Genomic DNA, 13,275 nt, shown 5'->3' on the forward strand with positions numbered 1-13,275 from the left:
CCTTTAGAATTTTCTATATTTCTGCATAAATATGACCTAAAACATCATCAGATTTTCACTCAAGTCCTAAAAGTAGATAAAGAGAAACCAGTTAAACCAATGAGACAAAAATATTATACTTGGTCATTTATTTATTGAGGAAAATGATCGAATATTACATGTTTGTGAGTGGCAAAAAGTATGTGAACCTCCAGGATTAGCAGTTAGTTTGAAGGTGAAATTCGAGTCAGGTGTTTTCAATCAAAGGGATAACAATCAGGTGTGAGTGGGCACCCTGTGTTATTTAAAGAACAGGGTCTATCAAAGTCTGCTCTTCACAACACGTTTGTGGAAGTGTATCATGGCACGAACAAAGGAGATTTCTGAGGACCTCAGAAAAAGAGTTGTTGATGCTCATCAGGCTGGAAAAGGTTACAGAACCATCTCTAAAGAGAGTCTGGACTCCACCAATCAACAGTCAGACATATTGTGTACAAATGGAGGAAATTCAAGACCATTGTTACCCTCCCCAGGAGTGGTCGACCAACAAAGATCACTCCAAGAGCAAGGCGTGTAATAGTCGGTGAGGTCACAAAGGTCCCCATGGTAACTTCTAAGCAACTGAAGGCCTCTCTCACATTGGCTAATGTTCAAGTTCATGTGTCCACCATCAGGAGAACACTGAACAACAACAGTGTGCATGGCAGGGTTGCAAGGAGAAAGCCACTGCTCTCCAAAAAAATAATTTCTGCTCATCTGCAGTTTGCTAAAGATCACATGGACAAACCAGAAGGCTATTGGAAGAATGTTTTGTGGACAGATGAGACCAAAATAGAACTTTTTGGTTTAAATGAAAAGCGTTGTGTTTGGAGAAAGGAAAACACTGAATTCCAGCATAAGAACCTTATCCCATCTGTGAAACATGGTGGTGGTAGTATCATGGTTTGGGCCTGTTTTGCTGCATCTGGGCCAGGACGGCTTGCCTTCAATGATGGAACAATGAATTCTGAATTATATCAGAGAATTCTAAAGGAAAATGTCAGGACATCTGTCCATGAACTGAATCTCAAGAGAAGGTGGGTCACGCAGCAAGACAACGACCCTAAGCACACAAGTCGTTCTACTAAAGAATGGTTAAAGAAGAATAAAGTTAATGTTTTGGAATGGCCAAGTCAAAGTCCTGACCTTAATCCAATCGAAATGTTGTGGAAGGACCTGAAGCGAGAAGTTAATGTGAGGAAACCCACCAACATCCCAGAGTTAAAGCTGTTCTGTACGGAGGAATGGGCTCAAATTCCTTGAAGCTGGTGTGCAGGACTGATCAACAGTTACCGGAAACTTTTAGTTGCAGTAATTGCTGCAAAGGGGGGTCACACCAGATACTGAAAGCAAAGGTTCACATACTTTTGCCACTCACAAATATGTAATATTCGATCATTTTACTCAATAAATAAATGACCAAGTATAATATTTTTGTCTCATTTGTTTAACTGGTTTCTCTTTATCTACCTTTAGGACTTGAGTGAAAATCTGATGATGTTTTAGGTCATATTTATGCAGAAATATAGAAAATTCTAAAGGGTTCACAAACTTTCAAGCACAACTGTATATATACAGTTAGGTCCATAAATATTTGGACAGAGACAACTTTTTTCTAATTTTGGTTCTGTACATTACCACAATGAATTTTAAATGAAACAACTCAGATGCAGTTGAAGTGCAGACTTTCAGCTTTAATTCAGTGGGGTGAACAAAATGATTGCATAAAAATGTGAGGCAACTAAAGCATTTGTTTAACACAATCCCTTCATTTCAGGGGCTCAAAAGTAATTGGACAATTGACTCAAAGGCTATTTCATGGGCAGGTGTGGGCAAGTCCGTCGTTATGTCATTATCACTTAAGCAGATAAAAGGCCTGGAGTTGATTTGAGGTGTGGTGCTTGCATGTGGAAGATTTTGCTGTGAACAGACAACATGTGGTCAAAGGAGCTCTCCATGCAGGTGAAAGAAGCCATCATTAAGCTGCGAAAACAGAAAAAACCATCTGAGAAATTGCTACAATATTACGAGTGGCAAAATCTACAGTTTCGTACATCCTGAGAAAGAAAGCAAGCACTGGTGAACTCAGCAACGCAAAAAGACCTGGACGTCCACAGAAGACAACTGTGGTGGATGATCACAGAATCATTTCCATGGTGAAGAGAAACCCCTTCACAACAGCCAACCAAGTGAACAACACTCTCCAGGGGATAGGCGTATCGATACCCAAGTCTACCATAAAGAGAAGACAGCATGAAAGTAAATACAGAGGGTGCACTGCAAGGTACAAGCCACTCATAAGCCTCAAGAATAGAAAGGCTAGACTGGACTTTGCTAAAGAACATCTAAAAAAAAGCCAGCACAGTTCTGGAAAAACATTCTTTGGACAGATGAAACCAAGATCAACCTCTACCAGAATGATGGCAAGAAAAAAGTATGGAGAAGGCGTGGAACAGCTCATTATCCAAAGCATACCACATCATCTGTAAAACACGGTGGAGGCAGTGTGATGGCTTGGGCGTGCATGGCTGCCAGTGGCACTGGGACACTAGTGTTTATTGATGATGTGACACAGGACAGAAGCAGCAGAATGAATTCTGAGGTGTTCAGAGACATACTGTCTGCTCAAATCCAGCTAAATGCAGTCAAATTGATTGGGCGGCGTTTCATGATACAGATGGACAATGACCCAAAGCATACAGCCAAAGCAAGTCAAGTCAGTCACCTGATTGTAACCCAATTGAGCATGCATTTCACTTGTTGAAGACTAAACTTCAGACAGAAAGGCCCACAAACAAACAGCAACTGAAAGCCGCTGCAGTAAAGGCCTGGCAGAGCATTAAAAAGGAGGAAACCCAGCATCTGGTGATGTCCATGAGCTCAAGACTTCAGGCTGCCATTGCCAGCAAAGGGTTATCAACCAAGTATTAGAAATGAACATTTTATTTCCAGTTATTTAATTTGTCCAATTACTTTTGAGCCCCTGAAATGAAGGGATTGTGTTAAAAAAATGCTTTAGTTGCCTCACATTTTTATGCAATCATTTTGTTCACCCCACTGAATTAAAGCTGAAAGTCTGCACTTCAACTGCATCTGAGTTGTTTCATTTAAAATTCATTGTGGTAACGTACAGAACCAAAATTAGAAAAAAGTTGTCTCTGTCCAAATATTTCTGGACCTAACTGTATATGTATATATATATAGAAATATGTATATAGTGATGTATATATGTACAGTATATACACTGTATACAGTTGAGGGTATTCTGCCTTTAGTGTGTCAGAGGACTGGGACTCTGGAGTGTTTCATCTTAGCCTCGTTTAGGGAGGTCTTCAGTGGGTCAAACACAGAAGAGAAACACAGCAAGTTATCATCTTTTTGTGTTTTACTCCTCTGTCGTATTCAGTAATTGTTTTGTCATTTTACTTGTTGCAAGGCCCAGCAATGACAGAAACAACTTGCATCGTTCATTATAAATGCAGTATAGGATCCACAGGGACAGCCATTCTTATCCATAGACACAAATGCTCATTGTGAACTCTGCAGATTAAACACTGCCAGTTCACAACTGTCAAAGCTTGATATTAATGTACGTACAACTTCAATGGCTTTCCACACAAACTTCTAAACTGTACTCATGTTTTGATTGTCAAGTTGCATGCTTTTCAACATTCAAGTTTTGCATAGTTAGGATGACCTGTGTTTCCTGGGAAAAACCTCCATGTAGAAGTCCCAACTTCTCCTTCAAACATCTGTACATGTGCCATATTTTAGACGTTGCTAATTTCACACGGCAGTAAAAGAACTGAACGTGTTTTTGCTGTAAACTAGTGAATTACATTTAATCACTGCTCAGGTCAGTTCTACATAAAATCTACAAGGTCTGACCCATTCACTCTAGGAATAGTGGTAGGTAAGCTGCACCTGACACCATAACACGGGTGTCCTAAGATAAGATAAGATTCCTTTACTGGCATTGCATAAAACATACGCTGTGAGTTTGTGGTTCACAGAAGGCAGAAAATGTCAGAGGAGCAGAAGCTCAGTATAAGTACAGACTGGAAAAGCGAGCTGATCCTTCTGGTTTGTGTGTTTACAAGAAAGAGGTGTGAGAAAAGATGGCACACAACTAGCTAGCCTGTTATGGCCAAGTATTATTGGCTCTTCCTATTATTGCGAAGCAGAATGTTTGTTTACCCACTAATAGTGAATGCGAGTGTTGTCACAATAGCAATCACGCTGAGTACGAGAGGAACTGCAGCTTCAGAAATGTACCCAACTGATCACGACCCCTGACTCCACCTGCTTCCACCCATGCAGTGCCATGCAACTTGCCCGATATTATCGAATGGCCCACGATAGCCCTCTTTTGAGAGAATCTGAAGTTTTGAACAGCTTCTACTCAAGATTATTGAAACATTTATCTAAAATAGTCTTACAGGTATCACTTTTTGGATGAAGACAGAAATATTTAACACACACTACAGATCACATGTTCACAAAAAGATATGACTGGTGAACCAATGATTGTAATAGAGAAGTAACTATAGACGCTAAGATGACCTTTAAATCGTAAAACATCACATTGGTCAATCAGTAAACAAATTTCAGACTATTAGCGAGTCATTAAGGTCACATTTTGGTACTTGAAACTGAAATGAGGATTCTGTCCTTTCTACCCTACTTTAGCACTACTATACAGGTCTGGGTTTAATTAAATCAAAATCTGATATAGAGCATAAATTATGTTTAAGCATTTAAAATAATAGATATTTCTAATGCTATATGCCTGCATTATTAAATTTTAAAAAATCCAACCTTTACCCTAAATAAAATGCTATTATTTCTTTAGTATATGCCCCACTTCTCAAATAAGCTTTTAGCTAATGAAAAACACAGACTGGTGTTAAGATGGCATAACCAGTTGGCTGAAAACTGGAATCATGAGCTCAAAACTGGAGGGCACATTATTTCTTTCAGCGGAGCCATCTGACTTCTGCATAATATTTTATTTAACTTTTCTTTTTGTTCAAGTCAACATGAAAGGGCAGGCATTGTGAACTTTGCTGACATTGTGGTCAGCAACACAGGAGCGCCACAGGGGACTGTACTTTCTCCGGTCCTGTTCAGCCTATATACATCAGAGTCCTGCCACAAGTTTTAATACATCTTGGAGTCCTGCCACATGCAAAAGTTTGCTGACGACACCGCTATCGTGGGCTGCATCAGGAGTGGGCAGGAGGAGGAGTATAGGGACCTAATCAATGAGTTTGTTAAATGGTGCGACTCAAACCACCTACACCTGAACACCAGCAAAACCAAGGAGCTGGTGGTGGATTTTAGGAGGCCCAGACCCCTCATGGACCCTGTGATCATCAGAGGTGACTGTGTGCAGAGGGTGCAGACCTATGAATACCTGGGAGTGCAGCTGGATGATAAATTGGACTGGACTGCCAAAACTGATGCTCTGTGCAAGAGAGGATAGAGCAGACTATACTTCCTTAGAAGGCTGGCGTCCTTCAACATCTGCAATAAGATGCTGCAGATGTTCTATCAGACGGTTGTGGCGAGTGCCCTCTTCTATGCGGTGGTGGGCTGGGGAGGCAGCATAAAGAAGAAGGACGCCTCACGCCTGGACAAACTGGTGAGGAAGGCAGGCTCTATTGTAGGCATGGAGCTGGACAGTTTGACATCAGTGGCAGAGCGACGGGCACTGAGCAGGCTCCTGTCAATCATGGAGAATCCACTGCATCCACTAAACAGTATCATCTCCAGACAGAGGAGCAGCTTCAGCGACAGACTGCTGTCACTGTCCTGCTCCACTGACAGACTGAGGAGATCGTTCCTCCCCCACACTATGCGACTCTTCAATTCCACCCGGGGGGGTAAACGTTAACATTATACAATGTTATTGTCTGTTTTACCTGCATTTTTATCACTCTTTAATTTAATATTGTTTTTTTTATCAATATGCTGCTGCTGGAGTATGTGAATTTCCTCTTGGGATTAATAAAGTATCTATCTATCTATCTATCTATCTATCTATCTATCTATCTATCTATCTATCTATCTATCTATCTATCTATCTATCTATCCATCCATCCATCCATCCATCCATCCATCCATCCATCCATCCATCCATCCATCCATCCATCTATCTATCTATTGCTTTTCTCAAGTGCAGATGTTTCAGAATAGGGTTTCCTTACAAAAGGTAACATAAATGTTCTCCATGCTCCCTGAATCCAATACTGTTTTGGTCGTCAGTCCATTGCAGATCAAACTATCACATCAGTCAATCGTTCACATCAGTCATTATTCTATATAGGAACATGCATTATGACAACATAAATCGAATGAGTGCATTTTTTACAGTTGAGGCAGGTTAAATGACATGCGCCACCATCGCACACTGAACATGCAATTTTGTCATTTAAAACCAGCCTCCTAACCAATAAAAAGCCACAAATATTCAGATTCTCTTATCTAGGGCTGAAATGTCAAATGACATGCCATACCTGAAAACGACGGAAAGAAAATGTCAGTGACTTTATTCGGCAACCTCACTGAACAGCACACTGCATGCAGTTTTCTCATCCTTACTCTGACCGTTGTCAGCAGATGTCGGTGTTGCTGGACCCAAAGAGCTTCGGTTTTGTTTTCCTGATTTGGTTAATTTCTTCAGTTCACTAGCAAAAGAAATGCACTTCTTCTTGTCATCCCGCACAGTCTACCAATTTAAAAATGGTATAAAACAGAAAAAATACTATGTTAAAAAGAAATGGACAGTTCTCATTTTTTCTTACTCCACATGACTAGTTTTATAAGACAGGTCTTTTATTGATTGCTTAATTTTGAGCATGAAAAACAAAGTTATGGGTCAATGAACTAAATCTAAGGTGTTCTTTATGCAGCGGTCATCCATTTACACACACCATACGGTTAAATCGAATCGCTAGCAGGTTGTATATCCAGGCCTAGGTGTTGCAGGACAATTTAAGAATTACTCTGGAGAGAAACCATGAAAGTTGGCTGAATTCATTACGCTAAAGGTTGGTGCCACTGAGCCCTGTTTAAAAAGTGCTACACTCTGTCAAAAATGTTAAAAATAAAGAGAAATGGAGACCATCATTAAGTATGTTTGCTAAAATACTCCTGATATGTACTACGCACATGTCTATAAATACAAAAGGATGTCCAGATACTTTGTAGAAAAGAAAAATGAGAACCTGATAGACATCACTGACACTGTAGGATGGCCAAACTGAAATCTTGGAGTCCAGCTCAGATCCTCACATATTGCTTCACATTTCATAATTCTTAATAATAATTCTTTGCATTTATATGTCGCTTTTCTCACTACTCAAAGTGCTCAGCAATTGCAGGTTAAGGGCCTTACTAAAGGGACCAACAGAGCAGAGTCCCTATTGGTGTTTATGGGATTCAAACCGGCAACCTTCCGATTGCCAGTGCAGATCCCTAGCCTCAGAGCCACCACTCCGCCTAAAGTTTAGAAAGTTCGCGTTCAGCTTTGGCTGTGTTATGACGTCTTCTTACCTGAACCTGCTCTTTGAGCTTGAGAATGAATTTGCCTGCTCCTTTCCACTTGCTTTGAGCACGGAAAACACTCTCATTATCAAAGAGTATGCGCTGGGAGGGCTTGGATGCTGATGCCCTCTTACTGACAGGCTCTTTCATGACCTCCTCCACAAGTACATAATCATTTGGATTGGGGTTGTTTAGGATGCTGTATGAATATTTAGCCTTACTGAGTGTCTGTAGATAAGAAAAGAACAATAGTTTTCTACTAGAATTTCCATAATTATAAATAACAGTAGCATGAGATACGATGAAGGACACTCTGTTGAAACTAGACAGAAGGGGTTATCACTAGAGTGATGAAAATGACATTTGTTTCTTGCATATTATATAATGTATGACTTTTTTCATTACTTCTAATAAATGTGTGAGAATTATTTGTTATATATTGGCTGGCGTGCATACTTTCAAAGAAAAAAACGTAAGTCGGATTCATTAAGAATGTGCTTTATAATAGAAATTAAGAAATGATTGACATATCTACAAAAAGAAAACAGAACAGATGGACTCATCCAATAAATGGTGGTTCTGTTCGGTAAGTGTACATTTCTACTCCCAAGTGTGTATTTACACTGTACATACAATTATATTCTACAGTGGAGAGATGGACGAAGCCAGCCAACTGAAACAGCATATTAGGAGTTTAGTTTTTTATAAAAGGTCAAGTCTGGCGCTGGAGTTAATGCAGCAAGTCAATGTTACCAGAATTCTGGCAACCACTCTGATAGGCAAGATGACCCACAAATTTAAAATGAAAGTCATCTCCTATTAACTTATCACATGCACTAAAAAATTATGGAACAAACAAGGCAGCAGTAAAATATATATTTGTTGAGAAATAAAGAAGAAAAAAACCCCACTAAATAACCCAACTTGAATTTTGACCAGAGAGCTTATAAACAAATAAGCCATTTTAAAGTTGCACTTTGTCACTGCCGGGTACAAGTACCTGCTGAATGATGTCCTGTGCGGTGCTCATCCTTGGAGCTTTGATGACTGTGCGTGGCTGTTCTGGTGAGACATCGTGCACCTGAACATAGAAGCTGTCTTCTTCTGCACTGGAATTATAATCCTCCAGCAATTCTGTGACAGAGTTTATCTGATTGAGATTCTGTTAAAAAAAAGAACACTTTTTTTTATAACAGAATATGTGGAAACGCTAACACTTTTTAGGAAAGTCATTATAATAGTTAATGATGTAATACTGTACAAAGTTCACTCCACGCTCATCATCTGTTTATCCCTCTGCTGGACTCAAATTTGTGACTTTGTGATTCTCACTTCTTATGTGGTGTAGCTTCTCAGCTAAAGAAAACCTCCACTAGACCAGAAGGCTGCTTGCTATCCTTTGTTGTGGACGTAGGCAACGTACGTATCTTTCTGGGAGGGATTTTAAGGGAGCACTGGGGAAAGATTTTGTGCTTACACAGGTGATTAACTATTTCTCTTTTCAATCTTAGTTTGATAAAGCAGGACCCAGAAGAGTCACCTTGACTCCACTTTTGTCTGTCCCCACAAGGACTTAAATTCTGGGTCACCTAACAAGAGTTGTTGCCAGCTGAGCTGTTAGCACGGGTTACACATGTATATCTGCCAAAAACTGGAATAACCATTGCCATTCATTATAAACCTGCTTTACAAAAATGTATACAATCATAAATAATAAACAAGCAATAAATAAAAAATATCACAATGTTAATGTTCAATACATAAATGTAGTGAGACAGTGTCACACGGTGACATTTCTACATTTATTTCCTGAACTCATAATTACAATACCTGGCCAGTTATTAGACACAAGGCAAGAACTCACTGCAGAAAGGACACCAGCCCATTTTTTGTTTTACTCAAGCACACATGCATACTGGACCAACTTAAACTTGCCGCTCAACCTAACCCACATCTCTTTGGGAAGTGGAAAGAAAACTGGTGGGCCCGTAGAAAACCCATGTCAATACAGGGAGTGCATGCAACTGTCACAAAGTTAGTAATGGACATGTACCCAGGATACTGGAGCTGTGCACCACTATACAGTACCTTTCTTATACTGTTACATGCAAACAGAAAATAAAATCCACCGGATAAAGGAATATTGTAACATATTAATTAAATTTGGTGACACAGTATGTTTAAATTCAGAATGATATAAAGTTGTTTACTCAGAACCTAGTGGCGGAATTTTTGCCCTGCCAAATAAAAGATTTCAGGTTGGAGTCCCTGCACAAGTTATGTAACCCTGCCTATGTTTAACTTCTATAAATAATATATGCCAATATATCACTGTAAAACTGTATTTTATTGAGGCAAATGTTAGCAGATCCTTTCTTTCTGTAATCATACATGCAGAAATTTGCAGTTAGTTTTTATAGATTTATTTAAAAACTTCCAGGAGATCACGTCATTGAGTAGTAAAAAATACTGGCACAGGAAGATCAAGAACAATGCACACCCTCTTGAAACATGTTAAAATAGCATTTTTAACTATTTAATTAGATGAATCTAAGGAATCGTTCTTTTTAAATAGTACATTATAGGATCTATACACTATAAAAATGACCCAGACTTTGGACAGTATGTTTTCATCCTTTAAATAACTGCAGGTCAAACAATCTCCCAGTAAAACATATTGATAGTTTTTTTCACAATTGAGGCATATATATTCATTTGTTCCAGAAACCTCTGTTCTTAAGTGAAGCATTACTTATTTAATTTAAACAAAGCCTCTCCCAAACTGGCTTACAATGGTGGTCTGTAGGGCACAAAAGGAAACATGAAAAAAAGCCTCAAAATTGACCACATATGTCCACAACAAAGCAGAAAATTGTCATTTCAGAGAACATGCCACTTACGCTTCTGAGGTACATTTATTTCAACAAACCAAACTTGGAAGTAATGAATTTTTGTCACATTTTTAGATGCGTGCCCACATCTCTGTTTACATTGATTGATGGAAGTGGCATTTTCATTTTAAAAAAATCTCAGAATAACAGAACTTGTGGTATCATTTGGAAGCGCTAGAGCAGAACATTGGCAAGTAGGACAATGTGTAAAATGTGCTTGTTGCCGTTTTTCAAAATCAGAATGGCCAAAAGGGAACATGAAACCTTTCCTTTAAAGTTATTATATTACTAGCCGACCCGCGGCGTAGCATACGCTGCATAATCATTTATTGATGGGTGAACACTTCCTGAAAGACACAGTTGTCCAAATGGGGTGGGTTTGAGGATACGACTGTGAGTGAATGAAAAGATGGAACTCAGGAGAGAGCAACATACAATTGTCTGTGACTGAAAACTGGTTTTGGCATATACAGGCATATCTTTTTGAAAGTTTGGCCCTATGCCTTATTAATTGTCATTGCAAAGGCCAATCTAACAGGAAATCGTCTGCGTGTAAAAGTAAAAGGCAAATTTGAATCTGATGGGGTCGGGGATATCAGGGGAATATGGACAGTTTGTGAGGTAGCAGCCGTGATTGTTTTACATTCCAGTACATTGAGGTGAATGCTGGTAACAGTCAGTCTAGTGCCTTTACAGAGACTTCTTGCTGGCATGAGGTTTCTGAGAAGCATGACGACTGAACCAATTTTAATTTTGAGTTTATGCGGAGGCATGCCAGTGGGAGTAAGACTGCTAAGAAATTCTTCAGGGAATGAAGGACGTTCTCGGAAGTGAATGGTGATAGTAGCTGGAAGTATTTGAGACATCGCCACAATTTCTGCCTCGCAACCATAAACTCTGGAATTATTCATGTAATCAGCATATTGTTGAGCAGACTGTATGACTATGCTTCCGTGACTAAGAACAACGGACAGCACGTCGCCGAAGTTATCACAATGTTGGCAAACAAACGTTACAGCCATGTTGCGAAGTTAGAGAGCAACAGTTTCGTCGATGACATTTTTCCAGAAATATCCGACTGATAGAAAGAAACAGTTACCTGATGTAGGAATTTGTATAACCTTGAAAGAAGAGTTGTTTCCATGAAATACATTTGAAGCGGTGGCCATGTTAGGAAAATGAACAGTCAACGTGGCTCAAAGGTGCATGTGGACTGTAGCACAAACCAAAGCGACTCAGGATGTGTTTGGTGAGGAGTTGGGGGCGGGCACATGAACAGGCAGTGCGCATGCCTCGAGAGCGACAGTGGAGGCGGGAAGAGGGTTAGAGTTGGCGGGTGGGGCTCTGTCATGCGTGCGTACCCCATGGTCGGGCGACTTGGTCATTTATATTATATTATATTATATTATATTATATAATAATGGCTATATAACTAGTTGTGTTACCCAACTTCGCCCAGGAAATTTCGTAAGAAAATATGCATCTGTTACACCGCTGTGATCTGCTCGCTTGCAGTGTTGTGCTCAAGACATTATGGCAGGAAGATGAGAGCCAGTTAGCATCTAAGAGTGCACGTAGTCAATATCAAAAAACAGTGCTTGCTAACAACTTTGTATTTCATCTTCATTGAGCTTTCTTTTTTTCATTTCATAATGTGATCTCTTTTTCCTGTACAGGACACCACTCCATCTTCAGTCATCCACCCTATTGGTTAGCAGTGCTATTCATGTAGCCTATCAACGACTTCTGCTGGGTCCTTCATTTGCATAAAGCACACTCTCTGCCCAGCAGCAAGCTAAATTAGCATAATTTTAATAAACATCGACCAAATAAAAAAAAAACAGAGAAATAAAAAAAACAAGTGTTGACTAATTTTCTTTTTTCTTTCTTTTTTTGTTTTTTAGAAAATCAGAAATAAAGTTTTACACATTGACATTTTCCAGGGCACACACATCAATATTTATTATTGATCTGCTTCTAGGAAAAAATACTTACTGTATATGGATAAAAAAACAGACTTACATCCTCCTTAGTTTTCAGACTGATTCTTCCCATGTAGCCTTCTTCTGGAAACCAACTGTCGATTACTTTTACCACTTCCTCCTCGGGCCCAAGGACACGCTGAAATGGTTGCTTTTTGCATTCACTCTTATCCTTTTGGAGAAATACTTTCTCTTCCAGCAGATAGTAATCATTAGCATCAGATATTGAGCTTTTCTTTAGAAGTACCTACATAATGCCACATTGAGCAAAACAATACATACTTAATTTACTGTATATATAGGCAGTTGCCTTAAATCCTGGTTCATGAACATTTCTGCTGACTGTTTAGTTTTCTTAACATTTTACAAAACTATGATTATTCATTGTACCCATTTATAAATGTTTATATGAAAAATAAAATTAATTAGAGCATTAGATGCATTTAGATTTGGTCATTTTTGGAAAGCAATTAAAGAGTGATTAAAATTATATCTTAAACATTAAACTAAACACCCAGAAGAAATGTTTTGCTTAATACATTATCTGATCTGAGAAAGAGACCTGCAAGCTACGTAGCAGTTCAACATTGCTGCTCCTTCAAACTTTTTAATTCATAATGTAAGTAATATAAGTCAGTGGTTCTCAACTGGGGGGGTGCAGCCGACTAGGGGACTTCACTAAACTTTCAGGGGGCAGCAAGATGACTAATAAAACAGTAGTAAAATACTGACCTGATTGTTGTATGTGGATAAAAAAATAAGTTAGCATTTCCACTCATTTTAAATGATGCTATCAATAATGCAAACACTCCAGTGCTGAATCCAGAGGATTACAA

The 13,275-nt window shown here is 39.1% G+C and overlaps 1 protein-coding gene across 1 annotated transcript in view; it reads right to left on the reverse strand.

Annotated features, from left to right (window-relative positions):
• plce1 (phospholipase C, epsilon 1) overlaps positions 1-13,275 on the reverse strand; it is a 310,336-nt gene that overhangs the window by 972 nt on the left and 296,089 nt on the right. The window contains 4 exon segments of the mRNA XM_051923099.1: positions 6,537-6,748; positions 7,576-7,794; positions 8,567-8,728; positions 12,480-12,686. Of these exon segments, the coding sequence (XP_051779059.1) occupies positions 6,569-6,748; positions 7,576-7,794; positions 8,567-8,728; positions 12,480-12,686 (768 nt within the window). The 3' untranslated portion in view covers positions 6,537-6,568.

This window comes from Erpetoichthys calabaricus, chromosome 2 (assembly GCF_900747795.2).
Source record: "Erpetoichthys calabaricus chromosome 2, fErpCal1.3, whole genome shotgun sequence".
Taxonomy (NCBI): domain Eukaryota; kingdom Metazoa; phylum Chordata; class Cladistia; order Polypteriformes; family Polypteridae; genus Erpetoichthys; species Erpetoichthys calabaricus.